This window comes from Diachasmimorpha longicaudata, chromosome 6 (assembly GCF_034640455.1).
Source record: "Diachasmimorpha longicaudata isolate KC_UGA_2023 chromosome 6, iyDiaLong2, whole genome shotgun sequence".
Lineage (NCBI taxonomy): Eukaryota > Metazoa > Arthropoda > Insecta > Hymenoptera > Braconidae > Diachasmimorpha > Diachasmimorpha longicaudata.
The window spans coordinates 3,637,077-3,660,140 of record NC_087230.1 but is presented as its reverse complement, the minus strand read 5'-3'; the positions used below and the strand labels follow the sequence as shown (position 1 = coordinate 3,660,140).

Sequence of the window (23,064 nt, the reverse complement as noted above, 5' to 3'; positions counted from 1 at the left end):
GAAACACGATTGCGAATTCTTACGAATCTCTAGATTTCTTTTCTATGAAAAAATTTAAACCGTCAAATTCTTGTGTAGAAATTTGTATTTAACAATAATTTTCTGAAATAATAACAATGGCAACTTGTAAACTCGAAAAACCAAATAAAAAATTCAATCACAACTTAAAAAATCTATTTATGACTCGGTTTTTTGTAATTTAAAGCTCTTAATTTTATAATATTCGTAAAAGCTCACTACAATTCCCATTTTGAAGTTTATTCCAACGAGTTTATCGTTATTAGAAATGCGATAGTTATAATAATTCTAAACGTGTGAATGTTATTTGCACAACCGCTCTGGTTCGTTTCTTTAGATCCATAGAAATGTTTTCCAATCTCAAGTGGAAACACGAGAATAAAAAAAAACAAATCCACAAAGACCTATTCACTCCAACTGTAAATTAACTTTTGATAAATAGTTTGAAATGTAAACTCTAATAATCCTTACCAAGCAAAAAAAAACATTAAAAATTAACAAATATATATTTTCAACTACGAACTTGTTCTCATGAAACCACAAAGTGAACTAAACTCCAGTGAACTTTTCTGAATATTGTAAACAATTAAGACCTTTAAATGAGGAAAAAAATGAGTCATAAAAAATTATCAATAGTCATTTCACCGCATAGTGCTGGTTGAATTTAATATGTTCATCCGAAAGGTGGGACATAATGCGAGAGGTGCGTATCGTTTGAACCCTCCTGCAGGGAAAAATAATGAAAGTAAATGGAACACGCCCACTGCATTTAGGTGCGTACACCGTAGCCTCTCTCACTCACCCATTTGCCCCTTTTCCCATTGTATTTTTTTTTTTTTCATCCTCTATTCCTTCATCTCTCGTTGATACACCCACCACCCCCCACCCCCACCCCCCACCCCCCGGGCACCATCCAGTGCGCCACTTCATTGTCCTTTATTTCATTATTTTCGTCGCATTCCGCACTCCACAGAGTGACTACTTCACCGGGGGGTGGGCGTCCCACACAGTCAAATCCATCTGTGTCCCTTTATTTACGGTACCATAATAATAGCCGTCTTAACTCAATCTAATAAACATCATAAACAGTAGCCGTGATCGCATTAATTTATGAGCAACCACTCAACTGTGACGACAGCGTCCGCTACCTGGGGACTAGGATATACCTCTGTGAATGGAAATGCCTGAGTTGATTATGAAAAACATCAAAGAACAAAATTGGAGTTACATCGGGGCGTCATATCGCACCCCCTCTCCCCCCCCCCCCGCCGCCCGTGCATTGTGATCTGTTGTTGAGATAGTGTTTATTATTTTGCGCTTGGAATGGCAGATTTGCGAATTATTTGGCTCTTGGTCTTCAATTAATTTCACAATTACACGGGAAAATTAAATTATCTGGGTGAATTGTGGATTAACTCGGGGATGTAATAATACAGGGTAGTTTCTACGGTTATTTCTGGTGCTGGGGAGAAGAATCAGGGGTGGAACTGGATTTTTTACTGGTTTAAGTGCCAATGTTTGCAGAAATTCTGTGGACATCATAAGATTTTGGATAATATGGCACTGGCGAATTTTCTAATACAAAGAAATTAATTTTTAGGGCAAATCAGGAGGTGTGAATGTTCTTGGAATTTGCGAATGGAGCAAATGGATCTGGAAATATATCAAAGTAACTTGTCAATGTTCTGAAAAATGTCAGTTGATAGTTTAGCATTATATCGAGAGTGTGAATTAATTTCATGAGGGAAATTCAACACTTTAAGTTATAATTATGGTGATGATAGGAAATAGTTGTGAAAATTTTCCTAAAATCCCCCAGAAATTTTGTTAAAAATCTTGGGAGATTTTTTTCACAACCGACGGATTCTGATTTTTTCACCAAAAATTTCTCTCCTCGAATGATTTGGATTTTTGTTGAAAAATTTGAATTCATTCGATTGATGTCTAGTTGTGGTTAATTGAAACAAAAGATTTTGGAGAATTTTTTTTTGAATTTAGATAATATTTGCATTTGGATTTTGAATGTTACCGGCAGGGGAATTTCTGGAATTCTTCATTAATATAGAATATTGACATAAATGAGGATCTTCATGTCAGGCAATTACTAAAATTCCAATTACAGTTTAAAATTTGCAATTCATTAAACCAGTTTGATATTGAATTTTATTAAATTAGCAATATATGAAAAATTAAAAATAATAATTGATTGAAATGATTGAAATACCGATGTACAACATAATTTGATATAAATTAGTCATTCCTGATAATATCCAGATTTTTCATTCGAACCCCCAGATAAAATTTTCACTAACGAGCAAAAAAATTGAAAAATGTTCCAAAGGAAGTGCCTCCAAAAATGAACCGCAAAAATGACAATTAGGTCAGGATGGCCGAGCGGTCTAAGGCGCTGCGTTCAGGTCGCAGTCCACTTCTGTGGGCGTGGGTTCGAATCCCACTTCTGACAAATTTTTAACCCCAAGAATTACATCAATCCACCCTGATTTTTGTCCCCAAATTCCCCTAAAAAATCAAAATAATCTCAATACCACATGAACGTACCTCCCCTCCCCCAAAAATGGTCTGAATCCAATAAATTTTGCATCATTACATTTCTCCAAAAAACCTCACTTTTTCCTTCGTCAAATCCAATTCGAAAATTCAACCATTTTTTTCCCAAATTCAGCTCCCACTTTTCTCACCCCTTCATGACAAAAGATAGCGGTAAAAAAAAATCGTCAGTAATAAAACTGCGCTCTCAATTTTCCTCGATGTCCACCAGCACAAAACTCTTTTCATCAATTTTCCCAATTTTTTATTTTCATTATTCATCTGCCTACGTCACACACACCCTTGTTCAGGGCGATATCTCGTATTTGAGAACGTGTGCCCCGTGATTTCGTCCCGATAACGTGATTACGTAGCCCCGCTGTTCGTTGCCGGTGTGTTTCACTCGCTTTCACTCCCTGTCCCATCCTCCCACCCACCGGCCCCTTTACATGCCCCGAATTCTACAGAGTAGCTACGGTTGCTCTGATCCCTCGCAATTACTTCCCATTATCTGGGTATTAGGATTCACCCCCAACTGGAAGCACGACGTATTCTCGTCGTGTGGCTCCGCCTCTCCCTTTCTCATCCCCCCTCCACCGCACCACGTCTCTGTTGGACTGTCTTTGTCTGTCTACTCAGGTCAGACCAGTGGTCTGCGTCAACAGGGTGTAGTGGGCTCAACACAACACAACGCACAGCCGTTATTTGCTCTTATGGCAACAGGTACCGTCGGCACAATCGTCGACATCATCTACTCATGGATTTATGCAGATAGGGAGGTGAAAAAAAATTGTCAGACTGACTCCCGATGAGGCGATGCGACGGTGATATTGAGAGTGCATGGTATGTGTGGACAAAATTAATCGTCTGTCTACAGCTGTGTTTAGTCCATGTCAGTATTTTAGAGTTTTCTTAGAACAGTGCCGGAATGTTTAGAATAGTTTTAATAAACAGAAACAGAGAAGGAAAAGAAAGAAATGAGAGAACAAGGGCCTTTTGTTTAATGGGTCCAGAGTACAAACTTGGTCACTAAGGGTTAGGTTCGTCTGGAGACATCATGGGAGGAAGATATATTTTCTGCGTGCGATAATAAAGAATTAAAGTTGATAGTTAAATTGTTTTTATATTATTGAGACAATCCCTATCCATAATCCAATAGTTTTGTTGGGTTAGTACTTGGATGGGTGATCGCTCGCACAAAACTTGCTGAGTAGAAGATTTAATGATGGACGTAATAAAAACTCGAGAAATGTGCATGATAGCTCGTTGCTATGCGCATATTTTCGTTAATATTCAATAAATAAAACCGATAATTGGTTCAGTGGAAAACTCATACGTGATTTATATTATGTAACTAAGGCCAGTTTTCACCTAAATTATCGCGTAAGTTTATTAACTGAGAAAAAGGGACTGGAGGTAGTGAAAGGGGAAGTTGTGTGGTGTATAGATACTTGGTAGCTTTTGGCGATCTTTCGTGTATGAAACGTGTACTTGGCCGATACGCTATCGCGTTTCTCGATAATCAATGATGTCTATTGTAGATTCAAGAAGGTGGATTGAAGTCTTAAGCAAATTTGTCTCATTTCTCGAAGATCCTATTGAAAAAAACTTACTGAATTTTGATAATCAATGATTTTTTTTCTATAAAAATTTTATTGGAATGTGTTGGATTTTTCATAAAATAAATAAAGAACAAAAGTCAATCTTATTCTCTTCTGAGTGTTGAAAGACATTTTTATGGGTTCGAGTTCTGAGAAATGTGAGGTATGATATTTAGGCTTGATTTTAAGTATGTAGACAAAGTGGAATGAATCATGTGACTAGAAGGTCCAGGGTGTTGTTTCCCTTTGTGTGTAGACCTAGTTGGTTCCTCTAAGGAATCGGTATAGAGTGGACGTGTCTTCCGAGCATAATCATTTGAGTTCAAAGAATAAAATAGTTTAAATTACTTATTGAATAATTAATATTTCTTATAACCCATTTCCAATAGAATGTTTACTGTAGTGTAATACCTATTGACTCAGTAATTGGGAGCCTTTGGTGGACGTGAACATGGCATAACCTCCTCTGGGTGCAAGAGAACCAGTGTATTCTTGTAGTTAGTGTGTCAGAACGGTACACTAGGACCCTGCACGACCAGCCGACTGTGCGACCGGGGTTTTCTATGGGTCTTCTTTGGCCCCGGGCTAATGCGGTAGAGTTGGGGAAAAAGTCGGTTCCATAGCACCGCAGGGGATGAAACAAAAATCCGGAGCAACAATACGATCTTATTATGGACCTGAGTTAGTTGGATTTATTATGTGATGTCACTCTTTCGTGGAGGGGCCGCCTCTGTGGTCTTGTGACGAAACTCCAGGTAAATGTTTATTAAATTATATGAGAAGATGATTAAGCCTGGAATGACAGAACTGACAGTCAAAACAGACAGAAGGAAATGACAGGCAAAACAGTATTCAGTAAAAATGACGGAACAGTTCCGCTTTTTTTTTACTGAACATTTCATAGTTTTTCTGGAACGTTTTGGACTTTTTCCTGAAAGTTCACTGAAAAAGTGCGTAACTGTTCGGTAATTTCAACCAGATATGGTTTTGACTGGCAGATTACGGCTCAGGCACGTAATTTTTAAAGAATTTTTTTCTTGTTGCAGCAAATCATCAGAAAGCAAACGACGAAATCGTCCGATTTTCGGAGTTTGAGTTTTTGAGTTAATAATCGCGTTGAAATTGTGCTTTGTAATTATTTTAATTCTCTTCATCTAATTTTTGTTACTTAATTTTTAACAATATTGCTCTTAAGTATTTTATGTACAAGTTTCACCGTAAGAAATACTTTGATACACTCCAGTGTCCAGTCTTCGTCACTGAACGATAGTTCTTTGGCATCGAGATTCGCTGGGGCAATCGTTAACACTCCGTTTTTTTATGAAAATAGATTGGACTGAGAAAAAAATAATTCTGTCAATTGTATGTTCCTTTAAGATAAATTTAACACAAATTTTTAAAGGGGAGTTCCAGGCTTTTGCTTCCCCGGAACAAATATTATTGGCAAAATTATATATTTTTTCAGTCGACACTTGCATTCGTTTTTTAAATATTCCACAGATTTACGAGAGGTCTGAGTACATGAGAGGGTCCGTGTGATAATTCCATTGAACTTTACGGTTTTGAGTCGCTGATTCCGAATTTCCAGAAGGAGAAAAATATTCACTAACAATTACGGAATTATTCTCATAATACGCAACAAGACATTAATTTCCATCGATTTTTCTAAAAAATTAATTTAAAAATCCCAATTAAAAAATTCCGAAAATTTGTCAGTAGTAATACCCCAAGACCTTCAAAATGATCGGATATTTCCCGAGAGTTTCCCTGCAAAACTTATCCCGATCGGTGCTGCGCAAGGAAACTGGAGGGAAATATCCGATTAATTTTGAAGGTCGAGGGCTATTTGGCTGGATTATTTTTTTCATTTTAATTTCAAACAATTAAATGTGTGGCATTTCACGTCATATCGTATGGGTTTTCACTCGTAGTTGTGGCTTCTCCAGCGTATATTTTCTGTCTGCACAAAATGCAGAGAATTGTTTCCAAATTGTGGCTTTTGTCTTCACTGTATTATTCGGAACATTATTTCTAATTTTTTGATCAATAATCTCCAAGGATTCTCTTCCAAATCTGCTCATGTCGAGGTAAAGTCTTTGAACTTGATTTTTTATAATGACAGTTTTGGGGTTTGGAACGCGTACAAATTGTTTATCGGATATTTTCATTGCTTAGCAACAAACAGAGAAATATTCGAAAAATGTCCGAAGTTAAACCGTTTTACTTATACCACGTGACGGGAAATGCCACCATTTGATTGACATTAAAAATTACGGAATTATTCCCATAATACGCAACAACACATTAATCTCCGTCGATTTTTCTAAAAAATTGATAAAAAAATCCCAGTTCAAAAATTACGAAAATTTGTCTCCAAAAAATTCAATAAAAATCTGAAGCTTGTAAATTGCCTGGAAAAAACGTTCAGATGAGGTTTTGGCTAAACTCACGTAAAATAAATAAACGTTTGACCCTCCACTCATGATATTCCGGAAGAACCGAGTTACATCGATGAAGAATGCAAAGTTCTGTTCTCTAGATAATGCAACTGAAAACGTTACCACCAGTGTCACTGTGAGGGTGAAAATATCGGTGGTTGTTCAGCGATGGTGACGCTGAGGGGGTTGCTCCTGGTGAGGCGACTGGAGGGAGTGGCTCATTGTCAGACTGGAGTGATGATTGGATCGGTGGAAGCCTGTTGGCGATGACATACTGCGTCTCGGTAGGTGAAGAGTTGACGATGTCATTTGAGGAGGTGATGGGGCTTCGTCGCCGAGAACATCAATCTCGTCGGAGTCTGAATCAACTGCGGCGTCACTACTTGCGTGCGACTCGCGTCCGCCGTTGAGGGAAAAATCCACTGGTCTCTCTGACAACGACAAATTAATTATTAATATTTGAGAGTGCGCTTTGGAAAAATAAGAGGAGTGCGACAACATCGACGATTTTATGGGGGTAATTTTTATGAAGAAATCTTATAAAAATTTTTGTGAAATTTTTATTTTTTAAATTTATGACAATTCGTCGATGTGTGATGAAAAAGTAATAAATTGTCTTCTTTGGGATTTTTAATGGTTTTTGCTACATAATTGAAAAAATGGATAAATTATCTATAAACAAAGAGAAATATTCAAGAAAGATTACGGTTTTTTCCGTAATTTTGGAGCAAAATGCTATGGTCGGAAATTTTACGAAACGCCCGCCGAATTTTTCCTGAAATGTCTGGAATTTTTGTGTAAAATTTCTGCGAGTTTCATAATTTTTACAGAATATTTCTCGTTGTGTAGAATTACTATTAATTTTTTTTATTAATAAAATATTTGCTGAAAGTGGACGGAGGATTTGCGTAATGTATTTTAAATTAAACAGATGTATTGAGAATGCTTGATATGTGTGGACAAAAATAAATCGTCTGTCTATAGCTGTTTTTCAGTCCATCTCAGTATGTCATAGTTTTATAGTTTTTCTCTAAACAGTACCGAAATGTTTAGAATGGTTTTAATAAATGGAATCAGAGAATAAACAGAAAGGAATTAATGAACAAGGGCCTTTTGTCAAATGGGTCTAGAGTGGGAAATCTTTGGTCACTGAGAGTCAGTTGATCTGGAGACATCATACCAGAAAAATATACCTTCTGCGTGCGATAATAAATAATTAAAGTTGATAGTTGAATCGTTTTTATATTATTGAGACGATCCCTATCCATAATCCAATAAGCTGTGATAGTTTTAATAGAAAAGCAATAGAATTTTTCTCAACTTTTTTCTTATCAAAAAAAGGAGATCAGTCTCTTCCGCGTCTGAGCCTGTCGTGGCGTCACTACTCGGGCGACACTCGTGTCCGCCATTGAGAGAAAAATCTACTAGTTTTCTGCTTCACGAGAAACAAGAGTTATAAACATTTAAAACAGGATTTTGAAAAATTCAGGCGACTGAGACAAGTTCACCGATTAGATATCACTGATTTTTACAAAATAAATCCGTAAAAAAATTATATCGAATTTTTTTTCCTCTATTTTACAAAAATCTACTGATTCCTTTTTCAAAAATCCATTAATTACGTTTGTTGCCTGTAAAAATTCCCAAACAGACAATTTATGCCCGGAATTCCCCTGAATATTTCCAGTGAAAAACATTCGTTAAAATTTCTAGAAAATTTGAATAATTTTATTAAACAAATATAACTTTTCCAAAAATAGAAGAGATATTTAAAAGAGGCTGGGGAGGATGTAAAACAAAAGAAATTTGTAACATCAAAGAAATAAAGAATTATAACTTTTCCAATCCCTTCCAATCCCTTCGCAACTTTGCAATAGAAATTAAGAGATACGAAACAGACCCTCATAAAATAAAATAAATCTTCTTCGATTCAGTTCATTAATCTGTGACAATATAAACGAAAAATCTTCCAATTATTAACACTTAAAAACATCTTTGCGTAAATGCAGGTCCGTACACGGCACTTAGTCGATAATTGAATAATTTCCTGAGAAAGAGCCGCGAATCTCCCAAGAAGAAGCATCACTGAGCCGAACTAAGGGCACAGGTTTGAGGCACCAGGAGAGAAAAGTACTCAAGTTAGCCAAGTTCACAAGTACTCCAACTACCACTCCCACCGTTAGACTACGTTTTCCTTTACCCCACCCCCATGCGCATCCTACAGCCTATCTCCTTGGAAGATGTCTCAGGCTAACTCTATTAAGGACCCCCAGTCTCTTCCACCCCCCTCCCCCCTCCCTTTCCCACCCCGCCATCCCTAACCATCTTGAGAAGGCGAAGCCATTTTGGGTCTATGAGGCAAAGGTAAATGGGGTTAGACGAATGCGATGCGGTGACTCGTCGCTAGGATCGTGTCAAGTATTCTAAAGCGACGCAGTTATCTGCAATTACCAAACCGTTGAACGAGACTGGGAAGTCAAGATGAACTTATCTTTATCATTCTCTAATGCCTCATCCAGGTGAGTTTAATAATAAACAGGAGATTGAGAGGATTCAGGCAAATACTGGGACAGAATATTTCGTCGAGTGCTGACTTGGATAGAAAATTTAGACAATTAGTTTTCATTAGAGTTACAATAATTTTTTCAAACTAATTTTTAGGAGAAAAATTGTCATTTGGAAATGAAGGGAAAAAATTGAGAATTTTACTTCGACTCTGAGAACTGCGGTAAAACAATTTCGACAATTCCGAAAAGCGATTTTCATGAAATTTTACGTAAAAATTTCAGGAATTACATTGAGAGTAAAAAAATATTTTTGTCAAATATTCATTTACTTCAGAAAAGTAAATGAATGAAGTAAACTTATTTTTCCAAAATTATGTTTGTCAGATTTATTTAATTCCAGAGGAGCTCACTTATGGCAATGGGTTTCACTGATGGCAATGTTAGCTCTTGAGGATGACTATGGTGGACAACCTTAAGTGAAATCCGTTAATAATTTATCATTTTTCTAAATTTCTGAATTTCTAGAAAAAAGAATTTCGATGAATTTTTGCATGTTCATAATTATTGAATGAGTTCAATCGAGTCTATAACTAAGGAGATCATGTTCTAGAACAATTTAATTAACATAATTCAAACCTAATCAGATAATACTCCCTTGGAAAATAAATACTTCCCTGTAGTAGATGGATATTTAATAAAAACAATTGTCTTTACAGTGTAAAAAATTATTCAATAAGAATCATGTCATAAATTCGTTCGACGAATTAGCAAACGACTTAATAGGTTATTCCCCACAAATGCATTTATTCGTAAAGAAAGTCATTATTTATCGTCTGAGTCTACCAAAAATCCAATAATTTTCTGAATAATTATCATTTCTCCCCGAAGCATTAAAAGTTCAATTAAATTTCTCTGTGAAAGCGCCGAGCTTTTCCACTGAATTCTGTCTCGCCTGCCCCCTCCCCTCAATTGAACTTGAACAACAAAATGGTGGACACGTGTAATTAAAATGTCACCGGGACGACCATGAACACTGTTAATACCATAACGCCCCCATACGGTTATTTCAGGTGGTTGGAGCAAGCGACGGAGAAAGGCTATTGATGAAGTGCAAAGTGGTTAACGATGTAGGAGGACTAGGCGGTCAGTTTGCCCGACATAACTATATAGAACCGTCGACATCAACGAAAATATAACAACAAAATATTACCCAATAGCCTCGGACCCGACCTTTGCCCCAGTTACCGTTCCTCGTACTGTCACATTTTTTATAATTTTGTGAACATATTTTGCAACGATAAGGGTGAAAAAGTGAATTACCCCCTGGAGAAGTGGCCGAGTTGGGTTGTCCTCCGCATTGTTGTCCTCCTGAGAGGCTTCCATTGCTCCCCCCATTGTTATTGATCTTTCTCAATTGTTTTTTATGCTTCATTCGACGATTTTGAAACCACGTCTTCACCTGGGTCTCGGACAAATGAAGGGCTGCAGCGAGCTCCACACGCTCTGGAGTACTGAGGTACCTCTGGGCCTCGAATCTCGCCTCCAGTCCGGCTAATTGTTGATCACTAAAGACCTGCGGATGATTTTTTAAAAATGAGGGATTTTGCGTGTAAACGAGTGGAATTGGAAAATTCGACAATTTCATTCATATTACTCTTCCGTAATTTGCCAGGCAAAATAGTATTTGGTAAAAATGACCAAATAGTTAACCACTTTTTTAGTGAATTTTCAGGAAAAAGTCCTAAACGTTCCAAAAAAAGGGTGTTGGATATTGGAAATGGGTTATAAGAAGTAATAATTCAATAAGTAATTTAAACTATTTTATTCTTTATGATTCAAGTCAAATAATTATGCTCGGAAGACACGTCCACTTTATACCGATTCCTTAGAGGAGCCAACTAGGTCTACAAAGGGAAACAACACCCTGGACCTTCCAGTCACATGCTCTCAAAGAGTCTTATTCATTCCACTTTGTCTACATACTTAAAATCAAGCCTAAATATCATACCTCACACTTTTCAGAATTCGAACCCATAAAAATGTCTTTCAACACTCAGAAGAGAATAAGATTGACTTTTCTTCTTTATTTATTTTATGAAAAATCCAACATTGGATTTTTCATGATTGTCGTACTTGTCACATATTTCATGAAAAATCCAACATTGGATTAATAACATTAACATTGGATGGAAATAAATAGAGAACAAAAATCAATCAATCTTATTCTCTTCTGAGTGTTTATATTTAAATTGAAAAACATTTTATGGATTGGAGTTCGGAGAAGTGTGAAGTATGATGTTTAGGTTTGATTTGAAGTATGTAGACAAAGTGGAATGAATAGGACGCTTTGAGAGCATGTGACTAAAAGGTCCAGGGTGTTATTTCCCTTTGTAGACCTAGTTAGTTCCTCTAAGGAATCGGTACAGAGCGAATCTGTCTTTCGAGCACAATTATTCGACTTTAATAATAAAGAAAGGAAGTAGTTTAAATTAAATCCATTTCCAATAAACCATGAAACGTTCAGTGAAAAAATACGTAACTGTTCCGTCCTTTTTACTGAATACTCTTTTGATTTACAGATTACGAAACAGTCAAGTTATTTTTAAAGAATTATTCCCTCCGTGGATTTCTCCAGCAAGAATAAGAATCGAAGCAATCAATCCAACCATTCTAAATTAATACTCGGAGATAAATATTCAGCAATAATTACGGAATGTAAGTTCGCTTACCGAACGAATCACGAAAGTGACTAATAAAATTTACGTGACGGTATCGCAAATTAAGATAAAAATTACGGAACACTTCGAAACAATTTCATGACAGTTCCGTAAAATTTGTGTTCCATCAGATATCGTTCCAGAATTACAAAAAAGCGACGTAATTTTTATTGAATATTTCTCTCCATGTAATTACCCAATATTTCCAATAAATTCCTTCAATTCAGTTAAAATGGTCTTCCCCATTCACCGTGAATTTCTCATCAATCAAATAAATGAACAAAATTGTGATAAATTTAATTAGCGTCACAATATAATTAAAGGAATTTCACCGTCGGACACCAACATTCTTCGTCAATCAATATTTCATATTTCTTCCTACTCGCGTAGTTTTCATTTCACAATTTAATTCCTTTCCTTAATTTTTGATTTATTGAAAAGAGCCAAAACAATATGATTATATTACAGACGTATATAACTCTATATCAATACTATGAGGTCATCGTTTCCTGGAGAGACCGTCTGCGTGGTCTTACGCCGAGAACTCCGGTTTATGTTTATTAAATAATATAAAGAAATCTTTGTTCATTGAAAGAAAGAAGCCACGATGACGATGCTTTGGTTTTTAAAATTTTTAAGATCATTTGTCAGTTCGTCGACTGCTGTTGTATACCCCTATATTTCACTTTGTATTTTACATTAATATTTCTATCTCCCATTCATTTATTGCTTGGATCATACCCCAACTACGTCTGGCCCAACTCTTAAACCTATCATAAACCCTGGCGTCACTACGAATTTTCTCCATATCCCATTTACTAAAAGCTAGCGTCTGCATGCCCAAAAAATAGCCACGCTTCCCTTCATCCCCTCCATTTTTCTCCTTGTGTCCTCAGGTAAAGAACTGAGTACTCGAACATTATTCTTGTTAATCAGTTAGATCCCGAACTTCACCGAGAGCACTAAGCCCATTCTAAGATCAGAAATCTCTTTGAATACATAAATCTGTAGTCACAATATTTACACGTTGAGCGAATTTCCTAATAAATATCAGTTTTTATTTAAATATAATTTCTGTGTTTTGAATTTATTACGGGAATCCAACACTGCTTTCGAAGTGTGAGCACATAATCATAGAAATAAAACTGCTCTTACTTATATCGTCAATTTTTTTCTTTCATTAACCGACTTCCAATTATTAAAATCTAATATGATTTTTCATTGAATTTCCCCTGAACCCCCGGCAGAATAAAATAATTCTCACAGTTCGTGCTTTTCTCCGCCGGCAATGTTTAAGTGCGGCAAGTTCATTGACACCCGGTACAACGCCGACGCCCATGCCGGCGGTGCCGAAGAGCGGTCCAAGGAAGAAAGCAGCAGGAGGGCCCGTCGAATAGCTCGGCAAAAGGCTCGCGAATGGCTGATACTGATGATGATGATTGTGGGCCGCAGCGAACTGATGATGCACATGTCCCTGATTGTGGCCAGCTTGATGAACACTCCCCCGATTGAGGATGTCCTCGATCAAGAAGGACGTTCTGCTGGCAGAGCTGCCATTGGGCTGGGGCACCTGGTGCGGCTGACAGGTGGACTGCATCATCTTAGGGCGACTCGACACAATATTCTCCCCTTCGAGTTAATTTTCAATCATCGCTCAGTAAAAATTACGTCTGATCACAGGTCGAAGGCGGTAACCCCTGGAGATCCGAGAATACCGACGGATCGGTCCATATCGCGGATCGAAAGCCGGATAATTTCGGTAAAATCACTGAAGCTTCAGCTGATCCTAAAGCTTTCACGAATCTGTTTTGGGAATTTAGTGACTCCAGACCTTTCAATTCCCGAATTTATGCGGTAATAGGAGGGTGATTGGATGGATTTATGCCGCGCTAGGCTGCAGTCAGCGAAGAGAGGATGAAAATCATGGGAATGACGAAAGCACAATTAATATTTGGTTTAAAAGCACGTGATGATTGTCCGAATGTCACGAAAAGCATCGAATTTTCAATCCATAGAATTTTATTCCAGTTATCCGTAGTCTCCACTCTCCAGGCGATAAGTAGCTGGAGTTATGAATCTTAATAAAGATACCGGAGTCAATATCCAGTCCGAAAGCACAGGATTAAAGTCCAAACGGTCACTAAAGTCACGGAATCTTCAATTGATTGCGAATCCTCTACGAATCTGCTTCAGGGATTTATCTCCAGTCCTTTTAATTCTCAAATTTATGCACAACCATGTCAAGTTCTGGTGCTTAATAAAATATCAGAGACAGTGTTAAGCTCAGAAGCTCAGGACCAAAGTCTAAACCATCATTAAAATTCCAGAATCCTTCACAATTCCGCTTGAATCCTGCTTTATCCACTTCACTCCTGTTAATTCCCAAATTTATGTAACAACAATCTCAAGTCCTGTCACTTAATAAAGCACTAGAAGCGCCATTAATCCCAAAAGCTCAGGCCAAATCCTAAATCGTCGCAAAAATCCGGAATGTTCAATCCATTAATTTCCAATCCTATCCACTCCAGTCCTTTTAATTCCCAAATCCCCACAATAATCACCTCAAGTCCTGCCCTTCAACCACCACCAGCAATATCAACTCCAAAAGCTCAAGGCCGAAGTCAACTCCACCACAAAACTCCCAAAATCTTCAATTCACTCAAAATCTTCACAAATTTCTCCCACCAAATTATCCACTCCCACCCTTTACTTCCCAAAATCACCCAATAATCCTCGGACTTCCCATTCCTTCACCCTCTGACCACTGCAACCATCACAAACATCATCGAAACAATGTCACCATCCAGTCGGGAACCACTGAATAATCCCAACCCCCACAAAAATCACTAAAAACTCCGTCTAATCTCCCCGGGATCTCACTCCGCGCGACAGTCTGACCGGTACTGAATTTTTCTACTTCACGTTCTCGCCAACTCCTCGCAATCGTTCCAACTCAAGCCCTCGGCTCTTCAGCTGACAAACAACAATAAAAACCGGATAAACAATGGGCCCAAAATGAACTGTTGACACGTGTTATCATTGACAAAGCCATGTTAGACACTGGTCACCGTTTAACCCCCTATCGGTACGTCAACCTGCTGATTGAGGCATCGTTCGTCTACACTCACCCCATCTCCCTCGCACCCCCGACCAAGGGGGGCAGTTTCTATTCACTCCGATGTCAGGGGGAAGGGAGGGGAGGGGGTGGGGTGGGGAGAGGGGAAGCGGGGGGGGATAGGTATTGTACAATGGAACGGGCTCCATGAGGGGTTGACACACAGCATCCGGCTGACTTACCCCATTCGTCAACGGTTTAACAGTGTACCGTACGCCAATTGGTTCATACCAACACAGTGGGCGTTAACTCGAGCTACCAGCGGTTACTGTGGCAACGGCAAAGCCCCTGAGCTGTGAACTCAGGCGATCGCGGATTCGCGAATATGTGCATTGGCGAGGTTTTGAGGAATATCTGGGCGCTTTATCTGTAGGTCTTGGATAGGCCGAGGGAGGAGGGTGAAAGCCGAGGATATGCTGGACTTTTTTTTAGGGGTTTCTTTTTGTTGAATATAGCTACGTGGTTATGTTTATTCTTAGTGAGAGGAATAGTATTGATGGATTTTCTTATACACTTTTTGTGATATTGCGAATTTAGTAGTCGGGGAATGGAGATTTTATTCGTCCGTGGGGTTATTTAATTTTGTGTTATCGGAACCGATGGATGCGGGATGGGGGGTACAATGGAGAATTATGGCAGAGGGAGAATATTCTCGGAATTAGAGGAGGAAATGGTGAATATTCATGTTCTTGGTGAATTTATTTTCAAGTTTTTTTTATGGAGTTGAGAATTTTTTTTTTAATATGAAAAATAGTGTTGTAGTATTATTATTTTTTAGGTGAATCAAGTTTATTCGAGTGGAAGGAATAGTTTATTGAATTTTAATAGAGGATTTCCTCGGCTCAATGAAGATGATTTCTTTCAATTCAATAATAAAATAAAATAAAATAAAATGAAATAAAATAAAATAAAATAAAATAATGAAAATGGTCCTCTCTGATGAAGTATTCACTAACGTCTTTACACGTGTGCTAGGGTTCTCTAAAAAAAAATTAAATAATACGTAGGACAATAGACGTAGGACAACGACAAGGCACCATTGGGTTGAATTAACTTTTTGCGGTGAACATGTACCTTCCAAGGACATGTGCATCGGCCTTCAGTGCACGTTCATGTATGTAGACATGCTATTGTCTCCGCGCATTTGTCACCTGACACACGTGTATGGAAATTCAGGGGGTTGATGCGGGAGGGCTAATTTAAAGGCAACTCCGCAAAATTGATCTATTTACTATTTTGGTGATATAGAAAATAGCGTAAGTCAATGCAGAAATATTTGTTCGTCTTCGATATCTTGAGATAATTTATGTATTTATGTGTGGTTATTGTTGCAGAATACATCCGGGATATATATATTAAAAATGAACTACATAATTGGACTTTCTCTTGGATTGTGGGATTGAAATAAACAATACTTCAGTTTGTATTTTATTCACTTTGTAATTTATTCTCTATTCGTGACTCTACTTTTGTCAGGAGGTATCTTACTCTACAGATTCTCAAGACAGACTATACTCAAAGATAGTAGAGCCTTATTTTGGGCCTTTTGGACTAGAACATTTCCACCCCCAAAAAGGTTTTTATTTATAACCCCAGGGCCACTTCTGATCGCCAAATGTTGCTCAGCAAAACGGGTAATAAAACTTTTCCTCCTTTTTATATATTCAGGGCCCTACCACAATAAAGCTCTAGAACATATTTCCAGAGGAGAAAGAGTGAATTTTGTACTTCGGGAAATCATCAAAAACTCAACACTTTCTAATCAGACTGAGAATAAAATTTATTTTCGCCAAAAGCTGATGTGCTTGAAAAAAAAAAGATTTAGTAAATTGAAGACAAAAAAACAAATAAAAAAATAATACAACAACAAAAACACTTATATATTGCTCTAATATTAATGGTAATCATAATATTAGTGATAGTATTTGTTAAATCTTGTTAGAATTTTCCAAAAAGGCTCTAAATTCTGTGATGAAAGCTAAAGAACAGTTCAAATCAATCGTCCTCATACGTCAATATGATTTTTGATTTTTTATTCCTTTATTTTGTTATTGTCTCATAAATTTTACCCACATTTGTTGACAATCCTGACTCGTATGGTTAGATAAATTATAAAGGCTATTGGATTATGGGTAGGAAAAGCGATTTAACTATTAACTTTAATTATTCATTATCGCACGAAGAAGGTATATCTTTCTGGTGTGTCTCCAGATCAACTGAATCTCAGTGACCCAAGACTTCACACTCTAGACCCATTTGACAAAACGCTCTAGTTCATTAATTCCTTTTTGTTTCTTCTCTAGTTCTATTTATTAAAACCATTCTAAACATTTCAGTACTGTTCGGAGAAAAATATAAAAACTATAACAAACTGAGATGGACTGAAAACAGCTATAGACAGACGATTTATTTTTGTCCACACAACTCTCGCTTTTAACTCTCGAAACGTCATTTCTATAGAGCATCTGGGGGATGTAAAATCAAAATCGAAAGAGTGACATTGAACTGACGTTAGACCCGGGGAACGGCGCGTGCCGGTATTTAGCCGAATTTACCTCTGCGATTATTGAGTAAATTAACGTTAGGGTAATTGCGTTACTGGCGCGTGTCTATTCGCTCGGTCCCAGGCATCGGGTCCTTCCTTTCGGTAGATTGCGAGTGTACAGACTGAGGCGTAAGCTCCACTCTCACCACTGCGTGGACAATGTGTGCTCGGCAGTGCCGGAGTTTCGAATTTCATATGAGCGGAAAAAAGCCCTTGAGACTTGTTAGTGATGTACTCGTCTTTCTGTTTGGATTTATTTTTTTTTCGTCGCTTTTAACGGGCGCTCGTTAGGGATATCCTCGTGACGATTTGGATAAAGCGTAATAAATAGACATAATGTCAAGATTTTTCAAATTTTATTTTATAAAATAGTTTAGATAGTACATTTATAAATATGTCTATTTTTTATTTTGATATTTTTTCATTTAGATTAATATGTTATATTTTGCAAAATATTGTTTCTTTCCACAACCAAAGATTTACATTTTTTCATTAATTCCTTGGACAGTTTTCACGGTTTTCAAAATTATATTCTAAAAACACTTTAATATTTTTCATGTACATTAGTATATAATGTCTTAAAATCGACTGTTTTCGCTGTTATTTATTTAAAAAATGGCGCATTACCTTTTATCACTTTCCCAGACTTTTTATGCCAAAAACGTGTCCTTTTTTAAAAACTAAAACACCGGAATTATAGACACGTTTTTGAAAACACAAAATTTTTTATTTTATGAGAATTTAAACTGCTTTTTGTTCTCAAAGACATGAAGGATGAATCGGAGAATAAATGGGTTTCTAATCTCATGCAAATATTTCATAATTTAAAAAATATATAAAACAATGTTCAAATAGTCTAATTCATATTAAAGAATCCATAGAACATGTCATTAATATATTTTCACACGTTCTTTATAAATTTTAGATATTTTTTAAACATTTTTGTTATCGCAGACGGTACGTCAGATGTATGAAATTTAATAAATGCCAATTGTTTGAAGATGAATCATTGCATTGTTAGAAATCATCGTCGTTAGATGTGCGTTTATAAAACGCTCTGGAGAAGCTGGCGGGATGTTGGGGGCTGCAGAAGAAGTAGCCACGCCGCCAGAGGAGGAAGAATGTCATCGCGATGGGAATTGCCAAGAGTAATCCAATCATTAGTCCCACGAGAAGGGCCGCATCGCGTTCAGGACGTGCCCCATACAGATCTGGACACCGAAGTTTTCGGTTTGACAGAGACATCAGTGTCTTACCCACGTGCTCTGGGGGTGAGACGCAGTACAATGTCTTGACGTTATCGCCGAGGAGAGTTTTTCCAAGTTTTGGTAAGAGATTACCCACCTGAAACGAAATTATTGTCCTGTGTAACAAAATTGGAAGATATCCACGAAGCAACAAATATGATTGAGATGAAAATAATCATATTTTTTTTATAGAAAGAAAAATTATGAAAATTAGAAGGAAACGTGAATAATCATGTAGAAAAGATAATTTTGTTGTTATTTTTGTCTGACTCAGGAAAAAATGGAGGGCAAAAAAAAATATTCGTAGAATTATTGGATAAAATAAAAAATTATTGACTATTTTTTTAAGATCCTGAAGTGAGCAATTTCTGATGTTTCCACGTCCACTAAGAAAGTTAAAAAAATTATTATTATAAAAATAAAAAAAACTATTCGAGTGTTAGCACTTGCACAAAATTTTTCTATCCATTTTTCTATGAAAGAAGGGTTGAAGAAGATATTTACGAGAAACTGATTATCGCAGTCGCAGCCCCACTGGTTGTTGCTGAGATCTAATTGTTCTAATTTATCCCATCGGCCCAGGAGAGTTGCGGGAATATACTCCAGGGCATTATCGGAAATATCGAGGCCTTTGAGAGGCGGCCATATCGCCCCATGATTGGTCTGTAATGGAATATGAGAAAAATGTCGTTACTACTCGATTATTCCAACAATTGTGTAAAAGGAGATGAGCTTAGTTGATTTGAGAAAATTGTGAAACTTTCTGAGGAAAAGAAAACGTTTATTGAAACGTTTTCCAATCCTCAAAAACATTCATGACATAATTTCAATAAAAAAAGAACAAACAATGTCTGACAATTCTTATATGCAATTAGACAATTAATAAAATAAAATATTGATTTTTAAAAATCTTTATGACTGTGATTTCTCTCAATTAATTGAACCAAATGAATTGATTAAATTATAAAAAATATTGGATCACTCAAATGAGTGGATTTTAATAATTGACAAAATTTAATTGAATTATTTTTTTTAATTACTAACTAGTCATTGTTTTAATTATTTAATTTTTCTTTCGTTTGTATTTTTGTCGGTTCCCTTCTTTCTAATGATAAAAGATAATTGAAATTAAATTTGAAAATTTCCCCTGATAGTTTTCCCCTCTAAATTCTCTTTTCTGACAGATATTTGCTGCATAATACTGATGCAATTGATGGGCTTGTCTCTTCGTAATCGAATTATATCGTCGTCGTAAAGCCAAAGGGACGTAACAGCTACGCTCATGTACAAAGGGATGTACCACCGGCTGTATGCGACGATATGTGTACTCACATGTTTAACTAAAGCATCCTCGTCGATTCGGCTAAGCGTCGGGCAATCGTCCAGGTAAAGATACTCGAGAGACTCGAGTTTAGCCAATGCGCCAGCTCCCACAGCCGTCAGCTCCCGCATCGAACGGAGTCTCAGATCCTTCAAGTGCGGAAGGTGAGGAAATGAATTTGAGCCGTCCAATATTTTTATCGGATTCTCATTCATATTCAAGTATTCGAGGGCTGTTGCGTCTTGCAGGGCGAGGGGCACTTCAGAGAAACGATTGCCGTTCAGGTACAAACGTTTCAGAGTGTCTCTGAATAGGAGATAATTGAAGATTAATAATTTGGGGAATTAATTGATTGATAAGTTTTGGACGAAATTTTCTGCAATTTTTGTTTCTATATTTGAATAATTATTTTTAAGGAAATAATTTATGTGGTTTTATGGAATAATGTGATCATTAAAATGACTAAAATTTACCTAATTTTTGTTTATATATTTGTATAATTATTATTAAGAAAATGATTTGTGTAGTGTCATGTAATAATGTGATTATGAAAATGACTAAATTTTATCTAATTATTGTTCCTATATTTCAATAATTATTATTAAGAAAATCATTTATGTGATTTTGTGTAATACTGTAATCATTAAAATGACAAATTTCTCTAATTATTGTTCATACACGTCAATAATTATTATTAAGAAAATAATGTATGTGCTTTGTGTAATCATGTGATCATGAAAATGACTAAATTTTATCTAATTATTGTTTATATATTTCAATAATTATTATTAATAAAATAATGTATGTGATTTTGTGTCATAATATGGTCATAAAAGTAACTAAATTTTATCCAATTTTTGTTCATAAATTTGAATAATACTTTTTAAGAAAATAATTTCTGTGGATTGGTGTAATATTCTGATCATTACTTGGGCACATGGAAGAGAGTGTCTGGTAGATTGTGGAGTTCACAATTACTCAAATCCAATTCCTCGAGAATACTGAGATCGCCGAGAGCATCGAGACTGCTATGATCAATCATGGATAGAGGATTACCACTGAGGTTCAAATCTTTGAGCTCGGTTATATGCTCAAACAGATCCTGATTGAGCGTGTGGAGATTATTGTGTGCAAGATTCAATACTCGGAGTTTCTCCAGTGGCTCCCACTCAATCGGCGAGAAATGTCCCTTGAGAACAGAGGAAATGATAGTAGAATTAACAGAATTCAGGAACAATGTTATCATCGATAAAAAAATGGAAAAATAGCGTCGAATATCATCGGCCTCACCTGGAATATCTCCGGTCGCAGAATTGTGGAGGTGAGATGATTATGACTGAGATCGAGCTCAGTTAGATTTTTTATCCAAATGAAGACCGCATCATCGATTTTAGTGATTTTATTTCTACTCAAGATCAATCTTTCGATTGTGACGTTAGGAAATGTCTTGAGGTGATCTATCATGTTGCCTTCAAAGGTGATGGACTTCAGAATCATCGCTGGCCACACGACATCCGCTAAATTGTTATCTAATCCACGAGCTGTGCAGTTGATTGCGTCGGCTATGATCACAGAAATAGTGATAAGAATTATTGAAAGTTTATTAATTATTATTAAACGATTAAAAAGGATTTTGTGAAAAATTATTGCGGTTCTTTCCACCGATTTCTGGAGAAAATTGCCCTTTTTTTAATTAAACCCATCGGTTGTTTTTTTTAATTTTAATACAATTAATGGTATTTCACTTCCGACTCACAATTTTAATTGGGAAGTTGTCTCTGAATGACATTTTTCCCCAGAATTACCGAACTTTTCGCGTACATAATTTTTACTGAGTACTTGTTTTCATGTTTTTAAAAATATCCAGATTATTTACATTTTTTTCTTTCGATTTGTGTTTTGAAGTTAAATTTCATGCGGTAAAATTCTGAATTTAAAAAAAAATCGGTGAAAAAATACGATGCCAGAGAATAATAGTAATATTCAAATAGTTCAAGGCCGATATTGATAAGACCATGTTTAGTAATTCCAATTTTTCTCTGCAAGAAAAATCAAATCATAAAATACCTTCGCGTCTCTCAAATTCACTGAAAAACAAAATTCCCCGAACTCTACTGTTTTTCAAAATGGGCTCAACGCACTCGCCTTTCCTCAAAATAAAATTGAATTTAGTGTACCTTTGCAATCACACGTTTGGCAAACACTCGTGCTGTTAATGGGCCCGACGATGCTCGTCGGCATTCTCGGCGCCTCCTTGACTCCTTCCGTCGTCTTCCCCGTAGTAGACGCATCCTGGGAGCCACAAACAACTAGAACGAAGAGAAACGCAATCCCCACGAAACGATTCATTCTGCTCTTTTCCAGTGAGCAACACTCAACTCTTGTAATGTGAATCAAGACGAAACGTTGTGTGTACCCGTCAGGTACACTCTGATAACGTGGTCACACCGATAAGATACCGGGTTGTTACTCATCCGCAGTTTGTTAGGCACAGGTGAGTAATGTTAATACCGCTCGGACGTGTTTTATCAGGGGCTGAGATTACTGATATGATTTGAGTCTCCTGGGTATGGAGACCCGCCCTGATAAAAATTATGCCAAAATTTTGGGCCTTACATGTACGGCCCCTCAAAAGGCATTTCAAGAGACTAGAGTTGGATTGAGATTGTTGTGGTGTAAAAAATTTACCCGACAGTTTTGCAAAGGAAGTTTTTTATTTTACTGCTTGCGAAGGGGGGGGGGGAGGGCGAGCATTTTTTCAGCCGAGGGGGGAAAGAAAAATTTTTTAAACATTGCGGGACTGTTCCGTAATTTGCCAGTCAAAATTACGGAGCAGTTGCACATTTTTTTAATGAACGTTTTGTATTTTTTCTGGAACGTTCTGGATTTTTTTTTGAAAGTTGATTGAAAAAGTGCGTAACTCTTCCGTAATTTGGGCGGTGGAAAAAATAATCCCGGAAAAAATATCCCCCCGGTCACGGATATCATCTTCGTTGCCCTTCTTTCTT

The 23,064-nt window shown here is 36.8% G+C and overlaps 2 protein-coding genes and 1 non-coding gene across 3 annotated transcripts; 1 reads left to right on the top strand and 2 right to left on the bottom strand.

Annotated features, from left to right (window-relative positions):
- The first annotated feature begins 2,398 nt into the window (after positions 1–2,398).
- Positions 2,399–2,482, top strand: Trnal-cag (transfer RNA leucine (anticodon CAG)). Its single transcript has one exon. It is a non-coding gene; the product is annotated as a tRNA-Leu (tRNA).
- A 4,181-nt stretch (positions 2,483–6,663) lies between these two features.
- Positions 6,664–14,879, bottom strand: LOC135163294 (brain-specific homeobox protein homolog). The gene is made up of 3 exons (XM_064122602.1): positions 13,093–14,879; positions 10,432–10,684; positions 6,664–7,035 (listed from the first exon to the last, which is right to left on the bottom strand). Exons 1-3 carry the CDS (start codon positions 13,426–13,428, stop codon positions 6,767–6,769), a joined length of 858 nt encoding a protein of 285 aa, XP_063978672.1. The 5' UTR covers positions 13,429–14,879; the 3' UTR covers positions 6,664–6,766.
- A 2,948-nt stretch (positions 14,880–17,827) lies between these two features.
- On the bottom strand, positions 17,828–22,668 carry LOC135163478 (leucine-rich repeat neuronal protein 3-like). The gene is made up of 6 exons (XM_064122933.1): positions 22,234–22,668; positions 21,347–21,618; positions 20,986–21,245; positions 20,068–20,362; positions 19,240–19,398; positions 17,828–18,832 (listed from the first exon to the last, which is right to left on the bottom strand). Exons 1-6 carry the CDS (start codon positions 22,403–22,405, stop codon positions 18,506–18,508), a joined length of 1,485 nt encoding a protein of 494 aa, XP_063979003.1. The 5' UTR covers positions 22,406–22,668; the 3' UTR covers positions 17,828–18,505.
- Between the last annotated feature and the right edge of the window lie 396 nt (positions 22,669–23,064).

What these genes read in the sequence shown, in the direction of transcription:
- LOC135163478 (XM_064122933.1), bottom strand. Translation starts at nt 22,405, where the DNA reads ATGAATCGTTTCGTGGGGATTGCGTTTCTCTTCGTTCTAGTTGTTTGT. An exon ending in ACTCTCTTCCATGTGCCCAA is followed by an intron (nt 20,363 to 20,985) that starts GTAATGATCAGA and finishes TCTCCTATTCAG; the next exon opens with AGACACTCTGAAACGTTTGT. An exon ending in ACTGCGATAATCAGTTTCTC is followed by an intron (nt 18,833 to 19,239) that starts GTAAATATCTTC and finishes ATTTCGTTTCAG; the next exon opens with GTGGGTAATCTCTTACCAAA.
- LOC135163294 (XM_064122602.1), bottom strand. Translation starts at nt 13,428, where the DNA reads ATGATGCAGTCCACCTGTCAGCCGCACCAGGTGCCCCAGCCCAATGGC. An exon ending in GGCGGAGAAAAGCACGAACT is followed by an intron (nt 10,685 to 13,092) that starts GTGAGAATTATT and finishes AATCATCCGCAG; the next exon opens with GTCTTTAGTGATCAACAATT. An exon ending in CTCGGCCACTTCTCCAGGGG is followed by an intron (nt 7,036 to 10,431) that starts GTAATTCACTTT and finishes TGTCGTTGTCAG; the next exon opens with AGAGACCAGTGGATTTTTCC.